The following is a 19,002-nucleotide window of genomic DNA, read 5'->3' on the forward strand; positions in this document are numbered from 1 at the left end:
CTAAGCTTTTCCACTCATGGAAGGGATTAGCTAAAGTGGTTGGAGCACTGAATCCCACGCCAAAGATCTGGGATCAAGTCTTACGATCAGAACTGTAAATTTTTCTCTTCTTTTTAGGAACCTCAAGAGCCCTCTCCGGAGATGGGTAGTGTAATGAATGAATCTTGACTGGAGGCCAGCAGTGGTACTGAGAAGGCTCCGGCCGCCAAAACCTCAGATGACGCCGCACCTAAAATAATAATGATGCTAAAAAATATAAACTGATCCAAACGCATTCTTTCACATATTCATTTTCTTTTAATGGGAGCAAGAGTCTTCTGCTGTTTACCTTCTAGACGTAAACCAGGATAGAGATCTTGTAAGATCGATAGGCCGTCATATACCATATGTGAATTTCTCCAGAGGTGAAATAAATAGTGGACTCTGAACTTCAGGGATACTCTCAGCGAGGAACTGCAGAAAATTACTTGGCCACGGGCAATAAAATGGGAACTGGGACAACATTCCAAAGATTGCCGTTTCCATGGCGATAATATTTGATTGTCGTTCCTATGATGATCCCCCCCCCCAATTCAGCGTATGAGTGGAAATAGATGTTCATGAAAGCTATGCTTAGTGAAGCTTTTATTTTTTTCTGCTGGACATCTTCAGAAATTATGCAACAGCTGCTCTATTTACTTATTTCAAGACAGGTGTCCTATAAGGCATTGCGTTTAGACCACAACTGGGCCTCTATCCAACCGCTTTACATTTAAGGTCTAATCAACACATCAAGAACACGTTTACCCGATTAATGCAGATTTGGTTAATCATTATTCCTTCAAGGAAACCCCACGCAGGGGCTGTACATGCTTACTCAAATGTCCTCAGTAATAGAAAGTATTAATTTTGGAGCTCATCTCCCTCAAGTAAGTAGCACCACCTTAGATTACCGTATCTTCCGCTCAGGGAACTTGTTTTCACTTAATTTACTATTTAAGATTTATGGAAGTGGTGAAATGGAATATTCGGTAGTTTTTCGCCTTCAAAGACAGCTAGCTGCTGCCATCGAACTAGAAGAGATGACCTATCAATAATTGAATAAACAAACTATTTTTGTATTGTAAGGTGAAAATCCAACAGACTTTTCAACACAATAGGAAAACAGTTTAAAGAAAAATTGGGAAAAACCAAAACTATTCTATAATAGTAGTAAAAGAAAATACTCTAATCGTCCAGATTTTCTATTTTCCCACCAGAACTATATTCTTTGTTGTTTCCTGAGTGTGTAAAAGTGGTTTTTACAAATTCACCTGTTTATATGGTTATTCCTGTCTGTCTTTCTCAGCGTTGAAATTTCGATATTTCGTTTAGATATCATGCTGGGAACCGACAATAAGCTTTTCGACAACAAAAAATTAAAATTAGGCCTACAAATTTTATTAGAAACATTAACCCCGGGGTAAAAATTCAAGTCAAATTATTGGTTGAGGTTTCCAATGTAACTACTTATCACCTGTATAAATTTTAATAACAATTCAATAAAGTAACTATTAATTAGGTTAAGTTTTAGCTTTAAACTATGACGTTCCGAACTGTTTATTGTTGGCAAAAAAGAGGTTTCAGTTCAGCAGGTTTTTTTTTTTGCGCACGTTTCAAAATACTATACTCCTTTGTAGGCCCTTTGTGTTGATTATGGATTTTGTTTAAGATTTTCACTGAGATTTTAGTAACCTTCTTGGGCTACCGAAATCGTGAGTAATTCAAAATTGAGTATACATTCTTTTTTTTTAATACTGATAACATAAACAAATGAATAGAAATGTAGTTTTTTTTTCATAATTTAGCATATTTTTGTTTGGCAAATTTTGCAAGCTGTAAGTTTTTTTTTAGATTATTTAGAAGCTACTTTTTACCTTGTAAGTTTGAAATTTTAAAAAAATTGTTAGTTTAGTGAAATTACAGTAAAAAGTAAAAAACAAAGCGCATAGAACAAATCGAAGAGTTTTATGAATGAGACAAGTTTGTCAGTCTCTCAATTACAAGAAAACGACCGTCATCTCCCACCATTCTGCCTGAACCAGGTACAAAACAAACAGTGGCGGGGAATTTACAACAGTTGTTGTAAGACAGGGTTGCGGTGATGTGCGTGCTGTGTTGTGTTCATTTGGGAATAATACGTGAGACTACGTTAATCTCGAGATTTGACCCCCCCCCCACACCAAAGATAAATAAAATTTACAGCAGTGGTGTAGCTATTTGTTTGTTTCAGATTGGACTAAGATTTTCAGTAATTTAGATCTGGTGCGCGTTGGAAGGACTAACAGCCCGAATGGTACTTGCGCCGTAACGTATAATCGTTCGATTCACTGGCATAGCAGAACCAGGGTCACTGGCGCGCTCTGATAGCGAGGTCAGTGAGACCATAGTCTGCCACTCAGCTTACATTGGGGGCGTGCTTCGTTCAACCGCGGCCTCTACCCGTCCTCCCTTCAGCCGGTGGCTTACTCCTTGCTCCCTGTGCTGAATAAGCAGACGCAGGACTGCAACCCTTTTTTTTTTTTTTGCATCCATCTACTACCTACCTCTTTCTCCTGCAGTCTGGCAATGAACGGTCCACCAACCACATCGGACGAAGTGTCCTCACAACAACTGTTAAGCTATGATTGGACTACTTCATTCAACAGTATGGATTCTATGATCTATTATTATGCGGCAATTGGTGTATTGTCCGCCATGTTATTAGTCTATTGGACACTTGATCTACATTATTTCACTAGAATGGGTTTAGTCTATATTTCCTCTAGGTTTATTAAAAAGAAAGCTCATATCCTTGATCAGACTACAGTTTCCGGTAAGTTCTTATTTCCGTATTACTTTATTTAATACAAAATATTTCTTTATAAATATTTTTTATCTTTTAATATGTTTTTCCAAAATCTGATTTACTTAAAAATCATTAATATGTATATTTAGTCCAGTTTATTGGTTATGAAATATTCCAGTATAAGCGTTAACCTCCTCACTCATTTATTTACGTTTCTTTCTCCTGAAGCTCTTAATAACCGGAAAGCACGATTGAATAATTGATTGCTTGATTAAATAATTATATTTTAGAAGGAAGAAAAAAAAGAGATAAAGAAACCTGCTAAATAGAGGGAGCTAGTTTGTATTTATCTAATAATTGATTCAGTTCAGGAATCAATAAATTTATTAGTGGTTAGAGTTTTTTAGCACGATGTTGTGCATGAATTTTTAATTTAATTATATTATCAATCTTAAATGGTGATAATAATTATTTATCATTATTTTCTCTTACTTTATTGTAAGTGGAAGTAGTACAATCGTGCTGATTTTATATTGTAAGATTCCACCTCCCCTAAGATCACGTTTTCAGATTCTCTGAACAATTTAAAAATCGAAAGGAAATTTAAAATAAAAAAAAATTCTTTTTTACAAACTGTGACAGCAAAAACTGCAACAATAAAGGTTTAAATTTAAAATTGATTCACAGGAAGATAGATGTTTCTTTTTACTTATATTCTTTAGGTTCCTTAGGGTTCAATAGGATGAAAAATAAATGCCAGTTTCAATCGTTATATATTTATTCTGCCGAGCTTTCGACCTAGGGACTTAGGTCATCTTCAGGGCTAATTTACAAAGTAATATTTTACATTACAGGGTTGGTGTGTCTTCTGATCTTGTCTTGGATTGAACAGACAAGAAAAGAAGACCTTGAAGTCCATGAACAGACAAGACAGAAGACACACCAACCTTGTAATGTAAAATATTACTTTGTAAACTAGCCCCGAAGATGACCTAGTCCCTAGGTCGAAAGCTCGGCAGAATAAATGGGTAACGACTGAAACTGGCATTTATTTTTCATCCTATTGAAACTATGAATCAGTCACCAAAAATAATTAACAGCAATTCCTTAGGGTTTGTTGGTTCTATTGAGGATATTTATAGCTTCCAATAGGAGACCTTGATCATGTATTCGAAAAAAATTTTTCTCCGAAAATTTGATCCAGTATAGTTCACAGGCGCTACATGGCCATTTCCTGTTCAATTTACGGTTTTGTAAACTTGGATTTAAAAGATTATTGGCTGGTAAGTTAAAACTAGAGAATTATACTCAGATATTTGAGGCAGATATTTACGTGTCCCGGGATAAAGGCGACTAGAAAACGTAACTTTACTATAAATTTCTCATAACATTAAATAAATTCCAAGGCCTAGGACCGGATGTGGAATCCAGTAATACTGGATTGTCCGGGCCTCGTCTCCTTGTTACCGTAGCGCCTAGTTAACATTATTTCATTTCCTGTAGATAAATTTTCAAGGGACAAAAAATTGGGTATTTCTTCCTCTATTTCCAAAAATCAAAATGGTTCCGCGCTGTGCCTTAAAAGTGACGCTGACGGCAAAATTCGTGATTAATATAAGGAAAGTGACTCAGCCAACTTATCTTCCTTCCTAATTTCTTTGAAACACCCCCTCCCCTATAGTAGTAGAACATTCTTGCTAGAAGATACCTCCTGCAGTCTCCTACAATCCGTAACAGAAATATCGCTTTTAAAGTTGAGCTCCTCCGTAAATCCGCTCATAAAGGTAAGAACAGGGTATCAGATATCAGTCTTGAAGAGCTTGGCTATACGTCAACATGTCCTCTCAGATCGAGAACAAACAGAGCAGCTCCAGATCGTGCATACTTTGAGGAAGAACCATCCGTGACAATTTTTGCTTGGAAAAATATTCAAAGAAAAGTGTCATTGGTGTGATTTTTCTTAAAAAAAAAAAAAAAAATCGACAAAGCGAGTAGGCAATCCTCAAGGACAACAACCATAACTCCTGGGTTAATCCAAATTTTGGCCAGTATTGTTTGTTTTAATAAAAACCACACTACCCAAATACTATAATTTTTCAAATTTTACTTTCAACATCCGGGAGTTTTTCAATTAATATCCTGAATAACACGTCAAAAATGTGAAGGTCAAATTTTGACATTATGAAGAGGAATAGAATAGCTTTAATTTCTTAAAACTTATCAGATGATTTGATAAATAAATTAATATAACTATTTTGATCTAGTTATTCCAAAAACTCTTAATTACCTAGTAATTTTAGTCTAGGAAAACAAGCCAATAAAATTTGAGAACACTCGCTCAAATTTCTCAAATCACCTATTACGTCATTAATTTTTGTTGAAAAAATTATTATACAAATTCCGTGTTTGATGGAAATCCATCAACTGATGCTGCACATTGTATTAAATAGATTTAGCACAGTTATGAGGATAAAAAGTGCCGCCTAGTAAAATTTATGTTATTCTAAAAATTTTCAAGTCTCTTTAAAAGGTTCACTCTTTTGGTGAACGCCATTTTGAAAATTATCACGATTGCGAGATCTTTTCTTATTGAAAGAAGGTAAAACAGGAAGTCTTAGAGCGGAAATAAAACGTGAAGGGTGCTAAGAACTGGTATGAGCTTTCTTCTTTCAGAAGGATTTTCTTATAGTTACATGACGCTTAAGCTTACAAAGAAAAGCTAGCCGGGAGGCGATTAGCGTTATGTAGTCAACATGAGCGTGTACGTTTAAGTACTCCTCGGCTAGTGGCCATTAAAGTCTCAAGTACTCCATCGCCTAAAGATGAAGAACAATGTCGCTTGGTTTGCTCGCTAAAAACTTCTACTTTTTTTGTCCTTATCTGTTTTAAGACCCTTTCAGGAAAAAGTGCGTCGCCATTAGTTGGGTAGACACAGTAAACAACTGGTCTCATTTGCACTGCATACTAAATGAGAGTGAATAGGAGGGCATCACCCTATTCTCTTGCTAGAGTACTTAGCCAAAGGGCACACTCCAGAACCAGCCAATGAACTCTAGGATGGCATTTTCACCTCCATAACCTCTCACCCTCCTTATTCTTGATTTATTATACTTTTTCTCACTAAAACAAGAAAAGAACTTAATTTTAAATTTCTCTCAGCAAAGGGATTGCTAAAGGGCAAAGTTTTTATTTGGAGTTCCACCGGAAGTAGCTCCCGCGAATACGAAAAATTGTTTCTTCTCTCCCTCCACCAGTGACGTTCTACATTACCTCCGATAATCGCTTAGGATCGAGACAAACGACCCGCATGGAACCTTCTCCATCTAAATCTAAGAATCCGTGGCCTACCGTTTCCCCACCTCTTACACCACCATATATGCGTCAAAGTACATTCCTTTTAGAACAAGAGGAGTTTGTCTGTACAGTTGTAAGCTCAGTCCAAGTCTTGGTCCAAGCATGTATGTCATAACTTGTAGAGCCTGTTTTTCAAGATAGAAGGCTGCTCTTCAGGTGTTCATTCAGAACAAAATACATAGCATCTATTAGCATCCTTGATTCTTCTATCTAATTCTTGTAGATATTATTATTCGGACTAACTTGCAATGAACTTAGTGCTCATCAAAGGAATTAAGAGCCTATTTAAAAAAAGTCTGCCTCCTAGGGTAACATTGCCATTTCCATCGTAAAAATACCCTGGATTATTGCGACAGGCGTCATCTGGGTTGCAGCTTGTTGAAGAGCAAGAAAGGCCTTTTCCAAATAAGATGCCTACTTCACCCGCATAGGTGCCAGCATTTGGATGGATTTTTTTTTTCGGTAGTTTATATTCCAGAATCCAGGATATTTCGTATTGGATAGGGGTCAAAAATAGCAAATCCCTCATAGTCATTTTCTACCAATCAAATAGCTTGGGAATATCTCTTCATTTAAACAAAAGAAAATTCTTAGCTCTGATTAAAGGTATCCCAAAAGTGCGGCCGCCACAATACAAACGACTCTGGTGATTGATACTGAAACCTAGGCGAACATAACCAATGATCCCTGTGGATCTACTATCATTGAATCCAATCATTCTAGTCAACATCTTTGGCATTATTAAGTTCTTAAAACATTCCTAACCTATCTGAAGTTGTCAAAAAACTTCCATTTGATTTTCAGTATTCATGCTGTAAGAGCATTTACGTTAGAAAAGGTTCTGCCCCTTGCAGTAATCCTGCTTCTACACACAAGCCCTAAACTTGGGACATAGATTCACCCTACTGTAGCGTCCTGAAAGAAGGAGCTGGAGCTGGAGCGATTTTGGAGTTAGAAAAGGGACGTTCCAGTAGATCTGCCGCTCTGTTCGCTACCTTCTTCCTGCTAGCTGTCGTTCATTTCAGTCCAAGATCAGTGACCATTCACTTTAGCTCGGCAATGTCTTCTAGTGTAATTGTAAGACTAGTGTGTTCTTCGAGGTTTTTCTTTAGTTTCCCATCCCTTAGCACAGTTTTTTATCTATCATTTCCTCCCCCTTACACTGCCAATCCACCAGTCCATTGGTACCTCTTCTCTTCCAAATAACCCATCCTGATGGCTGAAAAGTCTCTCCCCTCGTGACTCCTCTTACAAGAGACTAAAATTATAGAAAGTTCTCCACGCTAAAGATACCAAGGATCTTTTCAAATATATTACTGCCATAAATTATTAATAAATGAGTGCCATTTGTAATTTTGTAATAAAATAAAAAGAAATAATTATAAACTAGTACAATTAACAGTGAGCTAGTTACATTATTACGTATGTATTTATATCACGTCACCACGTGTGTGTTCATTGTCTGCAGACAGACTGGTTACGAAAACAAACAATAGAAACGAGTGCCAGCCAGTCGTCGAATGTTGCTAACATAATCATTATTGCCTCGTCCTTATTAATTATAGCCTCCTTAGCGTTCTGAACTTCTGGCTGAGCTGGACAGGAAAACAGAAATAAAGGGAGTGTAAGACGGAAAGTATTTATTGGCTCGCCTGCACACGAACATGCTTGCATATGCAACTTGCTAAAAATAAATGCAAATAAAAGAAAATAAAATTTATTGTGGAGGGGGAAATGATACGGCGAGCCTTTCGCTGGCTGCAATCGTTGGAAAATTATAGTTTTTCCGGAAACCTGAGATAGGTAGTTTTACTTTATTTAAAAAAAAAAATTCAAAAATTTATTTTAAAAATAAATAAATAAATAATAATATTTGAGAACACCACATTATTCTCTCTCTCTCTTTTAAAGCTCATTTCATTGATTGGTGGAAATTTTCGACAGCTTTTCCACCATTTTTCCTACCTCCCCTTGCACTTGGACACCATTTTTACGTATACAAACCAAATTCTCTGTTCAGATTTTACAAAACATTCCTAATTATATATAATTTTTTATATTCTATTCTATTTTTAATAATTGTTTAACGCACGGAAAATTTATACGCGTTTTAGCGGAAATGATCGGAATAATTTTTGGAAAAAAAATAAAATCGCAAATAACTGAAAAAATCTACTAATCTAAGTGGCATTTCCGCTTTGATTTTCATCAGAATTTTCGTGAAATAATTAATTCTTAATTAAATTTTTATTTAAATTAGACCGGATGTGGCACATTAAAAGAAAAACCGTACCCCAAATTCCCCCCCCCCAAATATCACAAGTTTTGATCTATATTTGTGCCTCGTATTTAAAGAAAGTTTATTGAAGCCCTTTTCCCCCCCCTCCAAAAAAAGAAATACGTAAAATACTAAATACAGTGGTACCTCGGTTCTCGACCACAATTCGTTCCGGAAGTGCGGTCGAGAACCGAAACTATTTATCCCATAAGAAATAATGTAAACTGTCAGTTTATTTCGTTTCTAAGCCCCAGAAATATTAGGCCGTTTTACTGGCCTAATTTCTTATATTTTATGTAAAAAACAAGGTATCTAAACAAGAAATAAGATCTAAAAGTGTACAAATATAAAAACAACTCGGCTCATCTCGGTGGTGTTCCGAGTTCCAAATGTTTTTTTCGGATTTCAGGGCAATATTTTCTCGAATTTCTTGGTCGAAAGTCAAGTCGTTCGAAAGTCAAGTAGTTCGAAAAAGCGAGGTACCACTGTAATCGATTTTTTTATATGGTACTTCCGGTATGGCTAATTTTTGTTCACCAATTTGTTGGAAAACTAATTTTTTTTTTTTTTTTTTTCAACTTTAGAGGGACCTGAAAAACGGTTATTTTTCTTGTGAAAAGTTATGTACAAAATTTTCTCTACCACTCTATTGATACGCAATCTGTCTGCACAATATGTAATTTGAATAAGTACGAAACTCTTGAACACCTGTTAATAGAATGCCCCATTTATCAACCAATTAGGCGCCACCATCTATCAAAGTTTTTCAACGGAAATGCTCTTAATAAATTTCTATGTATTGAAAATAAGGACCATCTAAATAGAATATATTTGTTTACAGTAGAAGCATTAAAGATAAGATCATTTTGCCTTAACGAATAAGTATTATTTTCTGTTATTAAATTTTAGTTTAATATACATATAAATTAGTTTAATTAAGTTTACGTATTGCACGCAGTTTATATTGATCTATATTTCATTGTATTGAAAAATTTATAGCACAGAACCCCTGTAATGTGTACATTTAAACACCAAATACAGAACATTTATCTATCTATCTACAAAATTTTCTACAGAAATTCTGACAGAAGGTCACATCATCATTCATTTACAGTTTTCCCACAGCATCTTTCTATAAATAATCATTAATTTAGATCATACTCAAACTAGATCAGAAAATTAGGGCCAAGGATGTTTCCTTTTATTGTGTTTAACATTTTTAAGGTTAATAATTTTAAATTAAAAAAATAATTGAAAAATTTTGTTTGCGGAGATCAAAAGATTTAATGGTTACAGAATCCCACTAAAAAATAATAATTGTGTTTGATGAAAGTCACAGACTATTGTGGTCAACAAAATTAGGGCTATTTAGATAATTTTGGTTTTGATATTATAGCCAATACTAAACTGGGCAAAAAACAAAACAAAATTCTACTCATTCTATGATTGGTTAGATTTTCGTAATATATTTAACTTTGACCTAGATAATGATTCGTTGACCACAGTAATCATATAATCATGAAAATTGGCATTAAGAAGAAGGTTTGGTCCAAAATATCTGTCTTACGGTAGGTCTAAGGTTTTATTTTTGGGGTGGGGATGGAGATTATCCCAAAAATGACTCCCAAGACTTTTTTTTCGTAAAACTTTAAAAAAATCTAATTGAATCTAAATATTATTATTTGGAAAATTTTCTCAGCAAAATGGTATTTTGTGTTGGGGGGGGGCGGAAATACTTGAAATTTAAGGGCGAGAAAAATTAGAAATAAGTTCGCTTCCTGTACCGGCCTAAATCCCATTTCCCTACCAATCTCTAACCCCACACAACCCATTATTTTGACCTTTTAAAGGTAAAATTTTATTAAGACCACCAGTCCAGGTTAGGGCATTCCAAGTACGTACTATAATCAGGACAACATTCTTTAAGTAAACTCGTTACTTCCGGTATTTGATCTTTTTTTATCCCCTCACCCCTCCACCTACCTTTCTTTAATTAGCTCAATTATAAGAAGGTTGCTCAATATTCAGTAAAATGGAGTATTACATTCTCTGGCCGAATGGAATTGTTCCTTTGTTCGTCTTGGGAACTTCTCCGTCATTATATCAGTCTGTGTACCCTAGCTTAACCTTCATGTATGACGAAATATCCTTCAAAACATATAAGATTATTATTTCCCATTTATAATAAATTATTTATTATATCTGAACGATCTAGAGACAGTTTCTTTTAAAAAAATATATATACAGGGTATATATATTTTAAGACGACTCAAATGCATTTCATGCTTAAACGGTTTGATCTGAGCAAAAAATGGTAGAGGAAAAATTTGTTGCCAGTCACCTCTAGTTTCAGAATATGTGACTTAATTTTAGGATTCCTGCCCGCATACGCGGCTCACGCGCGACCAAAAGTGAGGGTTCGCAGTTTAACCCCATTTTAATATACACAGCTTTAAAGAGAATAAAAAGTTATAAAAGAAACCGGAAACCGCAATTCGATATCTTCAAAATTAAAGGTGCTAGGCCATTTCAAAATCTGGTATTTATTAATCATATTTCAATTTTTTTAACTTGTTATCAAAGAGAAAGAAGAGCACACGGTAGGTCATTTTTATGTATTTTTTCATCCCCTTTCTACAAAAAATATTGCCAAGGCAGTAAAGCTAGTATCTTTCTTAATATCGGGAAATAAGTCGTTTTCCGAGTGATTTTTCTAAGAAAAATCAAATGTTAAGCGCTCTAGATGTTCACAAGTATACACAAAATGGCTAAAAATTAATTTTACATCTGTTACAAACAAGAAGGTTTGGTAATTATTTGGTAATTTTGGGAGAGTTGCGTTTTAATTACCAAAACAAATTGGTAACCTCCTGTCACATATTTAAGTGATCAATATCTTTCATGTAAAGGATCAAACTTATTCATTAATTTATCAAATAATGCACTTTACTCAACTTGTGAAGCATGTACTGTGCCTTCAAAGGTGCCGCCTCCTCTGGCTCGCAAGACAGGTTAGCCTGGAGGTTATCAACTGCTCTCTGTATCTGAGGAGGCACCTTTGAAGGCACAGTACATGCTTTACAAGTTGAGTAAAGTGGATTATTTGATAAATTAAGTATAAAGACTTTTAAAAGTCATACATTAAGTCTGATGAAATCACATTTATAGGGAAATACCTAGCCCCCTTTTCCCACCTAGGGCTGCCCTAAAAAGTAAGTCTGATGAAATCACATTTTTAGGGAAATACGTGGCCCCATTTTTCCTCCTAGAACTGCCCTAATTTTGCTAGATAGAATATTTTAGAACAAAAATTACAAAACTACGTATTTGTAATGGTACATGTGATGATTATAGCAAATCACAAAAAAAAAAGTTGCATGAAGGGTAATGCTGAAAAAAACATCTAACTTTCACAAGTTTTTCCCCTATAAAAGAAAATTTTTTTCCAAATTTTCTTTAAAATAAAGTACACATCCTGTAATCAAAAATGGGTGGTAAAAGCAGTATTTTCAGAGATTTTTCTTGGTTTTTCTTGATTTTCTTTTTGACTAAACAAGATCCCAATAATTGAGTGGAAAATAAATTTTCCAGAAAATTACTAATTTAGGGCAGTTCCGGCGGGAGGATGGAGCGAAGTAAGTGGGTAGAGTTTCCCCCTCAAAGAGAACAATATGCTCTGCCCACTAATAGAGGCAGTTAAGAATTTCCATGAGCTTTTCTTAATAAATTCGCCCAGTTTAAAAGGAAATCTCAAAAAAAAAGTTGAGAACTGGTGACGTAGGAACAGGTTGTTTTTCCACACCGAATTCTTTTGGTTAGAATACTTTTTTTTGTGAAATCGTTGCTTTTTCTCAACTAGGTCAATGTAGATTCTGTACGGCACGTGTGTTATTTTGGTATTATTTGGTTATTCGTTTTGTTTTAAACCCAATTTCTCTACTAATTATGGATCCCACGAACCACAAAGTTATTTGTTTTCCTCACCTTCGAATAAACAGTTAGTCGATTATTTTAGAAGCGGTAACCTTCGACTACTGAGCCAGTCTCTTTTCACAAGTATTTTTGTTATATATTTTTGCTATTTTATATATATATTAATATTGTAAACATGGTAATTATGTGTAAACAGTGACCTTGAGAGAGAGAGAGAGAGGAATATGGATTAAACATTCAGTTAGTGCTCTCTCTTTTTCTAGTTGATGATCTTAAATAGAAAGGTAATTTGTGGCGTGTTTTATAAAATAAGTTACAAATTTAGAAGTTTTTTTTTTAAATTAATTAATCTGTACAGTTTTTCAGAGTTATTATTAATAATAATTTTTAGAAGAGGGCGATTGATTGCGAGTGGGGCGAACACTCCTCCAAAAAAAAAAATTTACAACATCGAGAAAACTTTTTTTAAATCGATTTGACACCTTAATTCGTAAAAAAATAAAATCGATTCACGCGTCGATAATTTGAAATATTTGAATTACTTCCTCTTAGTAGGTGTTAGAGAAGATTAGCACTTCCGTGATTTGTAGCAAAGTTCCATATTTCCTGTCAAATTTTTTTATTAAAAATCCGGGTGAAGATTTACCCAGTTACAAGTAATACGTATAATTAAGTTTTAGTAGGGGGCCTAACATAAATGGGGGCTAACCAGGGCCGGATTTAGATGAGAAGAGAGGCCCTAGGCTATTCCCACTTATGAGGCCCTTTTACCTCCCATTTTTAAGTTTGTAAATTACATGAGAGATAATAAAATACATCACTACTGTGATATATGTATGTTACGTATATTAATATGTTAAATGTTAATATACAATATGTTATGTTTTTAGAATAGTGTATAATTTTAATTTTCCTAACAATTTGAATGTAGGCCCCTCTTGATCTTGAGGCCCTAGGCTGAAGCCTAGTTAGCCTATAGAGGAAAATCCGGCCCTGGGGCTAACTCTTCTCCTATTAAATGTAGAACGTCGAGATCCCCCAAGAGGCACATCTACATGAAATTCTGATAACTCATTCATGAAAATCAGATTACGTGTTTAGGAGATACGTTGTTTATGGAAACGAAAAAGTGACAACAAGAACAATTTTTGAAAATGCCATACTTTTTCCCCAATTTTCAGCAACTTTTTCCCCCCGAAATCTAATTAGATCTGGGTTGTTGCGAAAACATAACAGCTGTAAAGGAGGATTTGTCCTATATTATAAAGAAAATTTGGGAATTTTCTCTTTTATAGAAAAAGAGAAAAACAAAATTGTCAAAGTTGGGTGTTTTCCAACGTTACGATTTTCCGTGCAGTTTTTGACGATCAACCCTTATAGCAACTGTCCTACCGGAACAGTTATAATTCTTGTTAAAGTGTACATTAGCGGGGAATGGAGGATCCGAAAGAATGAAGAACTCAAGAGACTGTACGGAGAAGCTGATCTAGTTCCTTGTACCATAAAAAGGCTGATTGAAATGGGTCTGCCTTGTTGAGCGGATGCCCTATCACCGAGTACGGGCTAAAAGTAATGGTCGTCCCAGAATAAGAAGCTTGGATGGCGCAGAAAGCGGGGGTCGGCAAAACGCCGAAGATAGGGAAGAATGGCTGTCTTTTATAGAGATCCAGGTCCTACGAAAGGGCTCTGAAGATTAGATAAGATTCTAAAAGGGCGGCCCTTAAGGCCTACGCCACTGCGACCCCTTTGGATCTATTGTGGCTCCTACTACTCTAGAAGCTTACCCCACCAGACCTGTCCCTTTAATCAGACCCTTAATCCTGGAGAGCGACTCCTGGTGTAAAGCTCTCAGGCCTTGGTTTTTCCTCCCTCGAGAAGTAACATCCTTAGCCATACAAGCCACTCACATTGATACAACACGTGCAGTGCCCGTTTCCTCCTCCTCCACGTGACAGAACCTACAAAAGGCTATCATCTGCCAGGTGCCTATGCGATGCATGTGTTTTCTGAGCCTGCAGTGGCCACTTAATAGGCCTACAATTATCCTTTATAACCCCCACACGGCCTTGAAGGGCTCTGTAGCGCCATAATAATAGAGGGTAGAGGGATTAGCTAACTGAATTTAATGGTTAGCTTACTGGATTCCCACCTGGAGATCCTGGGCTAGAATCAAGGCTGCTGGCCCTTAGATTTTCTCTACTTCTAGCAGCTTCTTACAGCTCACAGTGTTGTCTGTCAAGAGAGAACACTATCCAGTGACCCGGCAGTGCCCTGCGAAAAATCTCCGGGCGCCGCCAATTACCTCAGATCTTGTGACACGCCTTAAATGAAAAACACATAATTTCAATTCACACCATATTTCGCCCCTCCATCGCCCCCTAGGAAACGCTAGAAACAGGTAACCGCTTGCTAGTTAATGAACTCGATACTACATATTAGCTAATTAAATAAGGTAGATAGAGTAGAGCTAGTTTGCCCTTGATGTTGGCCATCAACATCAAACTAGAAAGAAAAAGTTGTATAATAGTTAGATATCCAATTATAATCGCTAATTTTAATACAATAATGGAGGAACTTAGTGATATATACAATTGGCGGAAGTGTTATAGTAAGATCTGTTACTAAGTATGTTTGTCGAAAAAAATATGATTTAATAAAAAAACGGATGATGCCAAAGTTGTACAGGAAGTGTTCTTAATTTATTCAATTTTTCTTTTTTTTTCTTCTTCTTAGCGAAAAAACACTCACAAGACTTTGTCTTACCGCTAATTACGTAATAAAACTAATTCTTGCAATTAAATTGCTAAAAATTACGAAAAATTTATTCAGAAAAGTAGCAATTTCCTGTTATTATGTTCTTTGAAATATATATAAATCTTAATTACTGATAATTAGTAATAAGAAAGCTTTAACCTTTAAGCATTTTCTCTGGGAAAATATGGATAATAAAAAGTTCTAGATCGAGTAAACCTTGAAAATCTAATTCAGTGAATTGTTATTTCCGGTTTTTACGATCGATTTTGTACAAAAGTTTTTATTTTTTGGCCCATGGTGGCTCCAATTTATATCAAATTTGAACTTTACCGTTTTGAGTTATGCTATTTCCCGACCTCTCTTCATTGCCACTCTCCTGAGATTTCCCAGTTTTGAAAAATATTCTCAAAAATTGATCCTTTTTCTTTTAAGTTTTATTACACTCATATTGATTGATTGAGTTTTCTTTGAATGATTTTACCTCACAAAGAAAAATACTTGTTAAGGCTACCTCATCATTTAAAGCAGAGGTCGCCAAAGTGGTCTATAGAACGGAAACAAACTTTAACTCTAAATATCTCGTTTTCTGCTCGATAGATTTTTTCTAAAATTTACACAATTATAGAAAATAGTAGTCTCCATATACAGGTAAAATATAAACAAAATCTATAGAGTAGTTTTCGAGATATTTGAAGTTAAAGATTTCACTGTTTCAAACAGAAACAAACTTTAACTCAAAATATCTCGTTTTCTGCTCGATAGATTTTTACTAGATTTTACACAATTGTATACTAAAGTAGTCTCCATATACAGGTAAAATATAAACAAAATCTATCGAGTAGTTTTCGAGATATTTGAAGTTAAAGATTTCACTTTATAGAACGGAAACAAACTTTAACCCTAAATATTTCGTTTTCTGCTCGATAGACCAGGGGTCTATTTAACAAAAGTAGAGGTCGATTTGTGCCAAGGGGTTGATTGAGGGTCGAAGGAAAAACAATTTCGTACCCAATGTAGAAACACCATTGCACATCCATCTCATTAATTAAGAAGCAATACCTGTAGTTACTTTGCGAGTACTTATTATTTAATAAATATTAAGGTATTTAAATTTCAACATTAAGATAATGTATTTTTCCAAAAACTATTGTTACACAGTGTAAGATTACTTTAATAAATGTTTAATATCATAAAATAACTGTTCAAAACACAGTACCTAATAGATAGTTTTATTTTAATTAACTGAAAATTACTTTTATGGAGGGGTCTGTTGGAGATTTCGAAAAATTATATAGGGGGTTCCACGATCAAGGCGACCCCTGATTTAAAGCATCATGTAAGGTGTAATGTGTTCCGATAAATTGGTTGAGCGGATGTGCAGTTTGGACTGTAGCTAGAAGTAAACAGTTGACATGGGATCCCCCAGACTAGACTCGAAAAGACAAGAAACTAACCAACACTACAAACTTCTCGCCAGATAATACTTGACAAACGATCTAAACTCAACCTATGTTACAAAACAGAAGACTCTTATACCTGGCTGCGTCTGCGACCTATTAGGTCATACTGCATCGAAGTATGGGGGATCGACTAAACGTTCCAACTCTCTAAGCGCATCCAGACTTTACGATCCAAAAATACTTCGAAAACTACTTAACGCTCCGTTCTATGTATCTAATCTCACCATTCAAAATGGTCTCAAAATCCCTTTCATTAAGGACCTTACTAAAACTCGTTTCTTAAAATTTCATTCCTCTACCGCAGCTCATTCTAACCCTTTAATTGAACACTTATCTTCTTCCCCATTACCAGGAGATTCCTCCAAGGAGATTGAAGAAAAGATGGCCCCCCGCGATCTTCAGTATAGTGCATCTATTCACGTTCATGGGTGCCTTCTCCTATCTTCATTCACGACAATATATTTCGATATATCGCATTTGCTTGTTGCAACAACCGTTGCGATTTCAAATTTAAAAATAAATATAAAAATTTCAAAAATTGTCTTAAATCGATTTATCGATTGAGGAAAAACCAAATGGGCACAAGACATACGTATTCCTAGGCTCATTAAAATTCTGAGCGAATGCTAGTTACCTTTAAATGTTTCTTTTTATATTTCCTAGTGTTGTTATTGTGGCTGTAATGTGATCAGGTGATTTCTAGGCACCTTGGGTTCCATAACTCATTCCGTGACGTACAAACCAGACGTGTGCATACTGATCTCTCAATCGATTGACGTCTCTGTCACAGGAATATAGGGGCCGTAAAACAAATGAAATCATTGCAGAAAACAAAAAAAAAATCGCGTAAAAATAAAAAAACATAGTACTTCCTGTTTGATATCATTTCGAAAAATCTCGTAAAAATAGAGAAATAATACTTCCGGTTTGGTTGATTTTTTGAAGCACAAGCTTATTGTCTAATCAAATCGTAGTATCTAAACTAAATATGGAAATTTAAACTTTTCTACAATTTTCCGTAATTGTATTGAAGCCGACACTCGCACACTAAATTGTAACAGTTTTTCGTCAGAAAAGACGTCAAAACATAGGTTTTTCATTAAAAATCAAAATCTATTTAAAACAAATTGTGAAGGTATGAAGGAAGTACATATCGTAATTCGAATCTGTCTTCATATTAACTATCTGCGAGTTTCCGTTTTAGTATTATCCTGTGTCTACGGACAAACAGACAAATCTTTTTTTTTACAGGCACTAGATAAAATCCTCATACACAATAAAAATAGCAATAAATTATAAAAAACAAAAAAGAGATCTATTTCACAATAATTATTTTGATGACGTTTTAGTTTATTATTAAAACGCCATTTTGTTGTTTTTTTTTTGTTTTACTTCCGCGTAACTTTTTGGTAAATTAATTAAGCAATTGTTCTACTTTTCCCATTCTGTAAAAAAATTAAATAATTATTTTATTTATTTAATTCGAAATTAGCGTGATCTTTCTCACAATCTAATTTAGGTACTCAAGGTTCTAATTGAATTTCGTTTTCTTATTTTGAATATAATAAAGAAATAATCTTCTGTGTACACTCTCACGACTTCCTGTTTCTAATATTCTAAGTTACAAATCGCAAGAAGCTGTAACTTTTCGTACATGATTTAGCCCCTAACAATGGATTTGACTCCAACCTAGCTATAAATTATTATTATCATTATTTACCTTAATTATTATCAATAAAGGCGCCACGGTAGCCGAGCGGTTAAGAGACTAGACCCGCAAAGCTAAGATGTATTGTTGGTTAGTAGATTCGATTCCCCAGGTCTAGGTCTTGTATTTTATTTAATGGTTAATATGAGAAATTTTTAGTAAAGTATGTTAGGCGGTTATAGGCTAGACCCGCAAAGCTAAGATGTATTGTTGGTTAGTGGATTCGATTCCCTGGTCTAGGTCTTGTATTTTATTTAATGGTTAATATGAGAAATTTATAGTAAAGTATGTTAGGCGGTTATAGGATAGACCCGCAAAGCTAAGATGTATTGTTGGTTAGTGGATTCGATTCCTCAGTCTAGATCTAGTATTTTATTTAATGGTTAATATTAAATTTATAGTAAAGTATGTTAGGTGGTCATAGACTAGACCCGCAAAGCTAAGGTGTATTGTTGGTTAGTGGATTCGATTCCTCAGTCTAGGTCTTGTATTTTATTTAATGATTAATATGAGAAATTTATAGTAAAGTATGTTAGGCGGTTATAGGCTAGACCCGCAAAGCTAAGATGTATTGTTGGTTAGTGGGTTCGATTTCCTGTGTCTAGGCCTTGTATTTTATTTAATGGTTAATATGAGAAATTTTTAGTATAGAGTATGTTAGAGACTAGACCCGCAAAGCTAAGGTGTATTGTTGGTTAGTGAATTCGAT

At 34.9% G+C, this 19,002-nt stretch overlaps 2 protein-coding genes across 3 annotated transcripts in view; one reads left to right on the top strand and one right to left on the bottom strand.

Annotated features, from left to right (window-relative positions):
* eIF2Bepsilon (eukaryotic translation initiation factor 2B subunit epsilon) overlaps nucleotides 1-1,533 on the bottom strand; it is a 16,337-nt gene extending 14,804 nt beyond the window's left edge. The window contains exon 1 of one of the 2 annotated variants that reach the window (XM_074141437.1): nucleotides 1,293-1,533. The gene's annotated coding sequence lies outside the window, so the exon portion shown is untranslated. Of the gene's footprint in view, nucleotides 20-1,292 lie in introns of those variants that run through there. The other variant, XM_074141436.1, reaches the window with a different exon arrangement.
* Nucleotides 1,534-1,894: 361 nt separating this feature from the next.
* Nucleotides 1,895-19,002, top strand: part of LOC141460945 (protein THEM6) — a 42,796-nt gene continuing 25,688 nt past the window's right edge. The window contains exon 1 of the mRNA XM_074141469.1: nucleotides 1,895-2,833. Coding sequence (XP_073997570.1) covers nucleotides 2,587-2,833 — 247 coding nt within the window. The 5' untranslated portion in view covers nucleotides 1,895-2,586. The remainder of the gene's footprint in view (nucleotides 2,834-19,002) is intronic.

Source organism: Rhodnius prolixus, unplaced genomic scaffold (assembly GCF_049639745.1).
Source record: "Rhodnius prolixus isolate KJV_2025 unplaced genomic scaffold, Rpr scaffold_6, whole genome shotgun sequence".
NCBI classification, from domain to species: Eukaryota; Metazoa; Arthropoda; class Insecta; order Hemiptera; family Reduviidae; genus Rhodnius; species Rhodnius prolixus.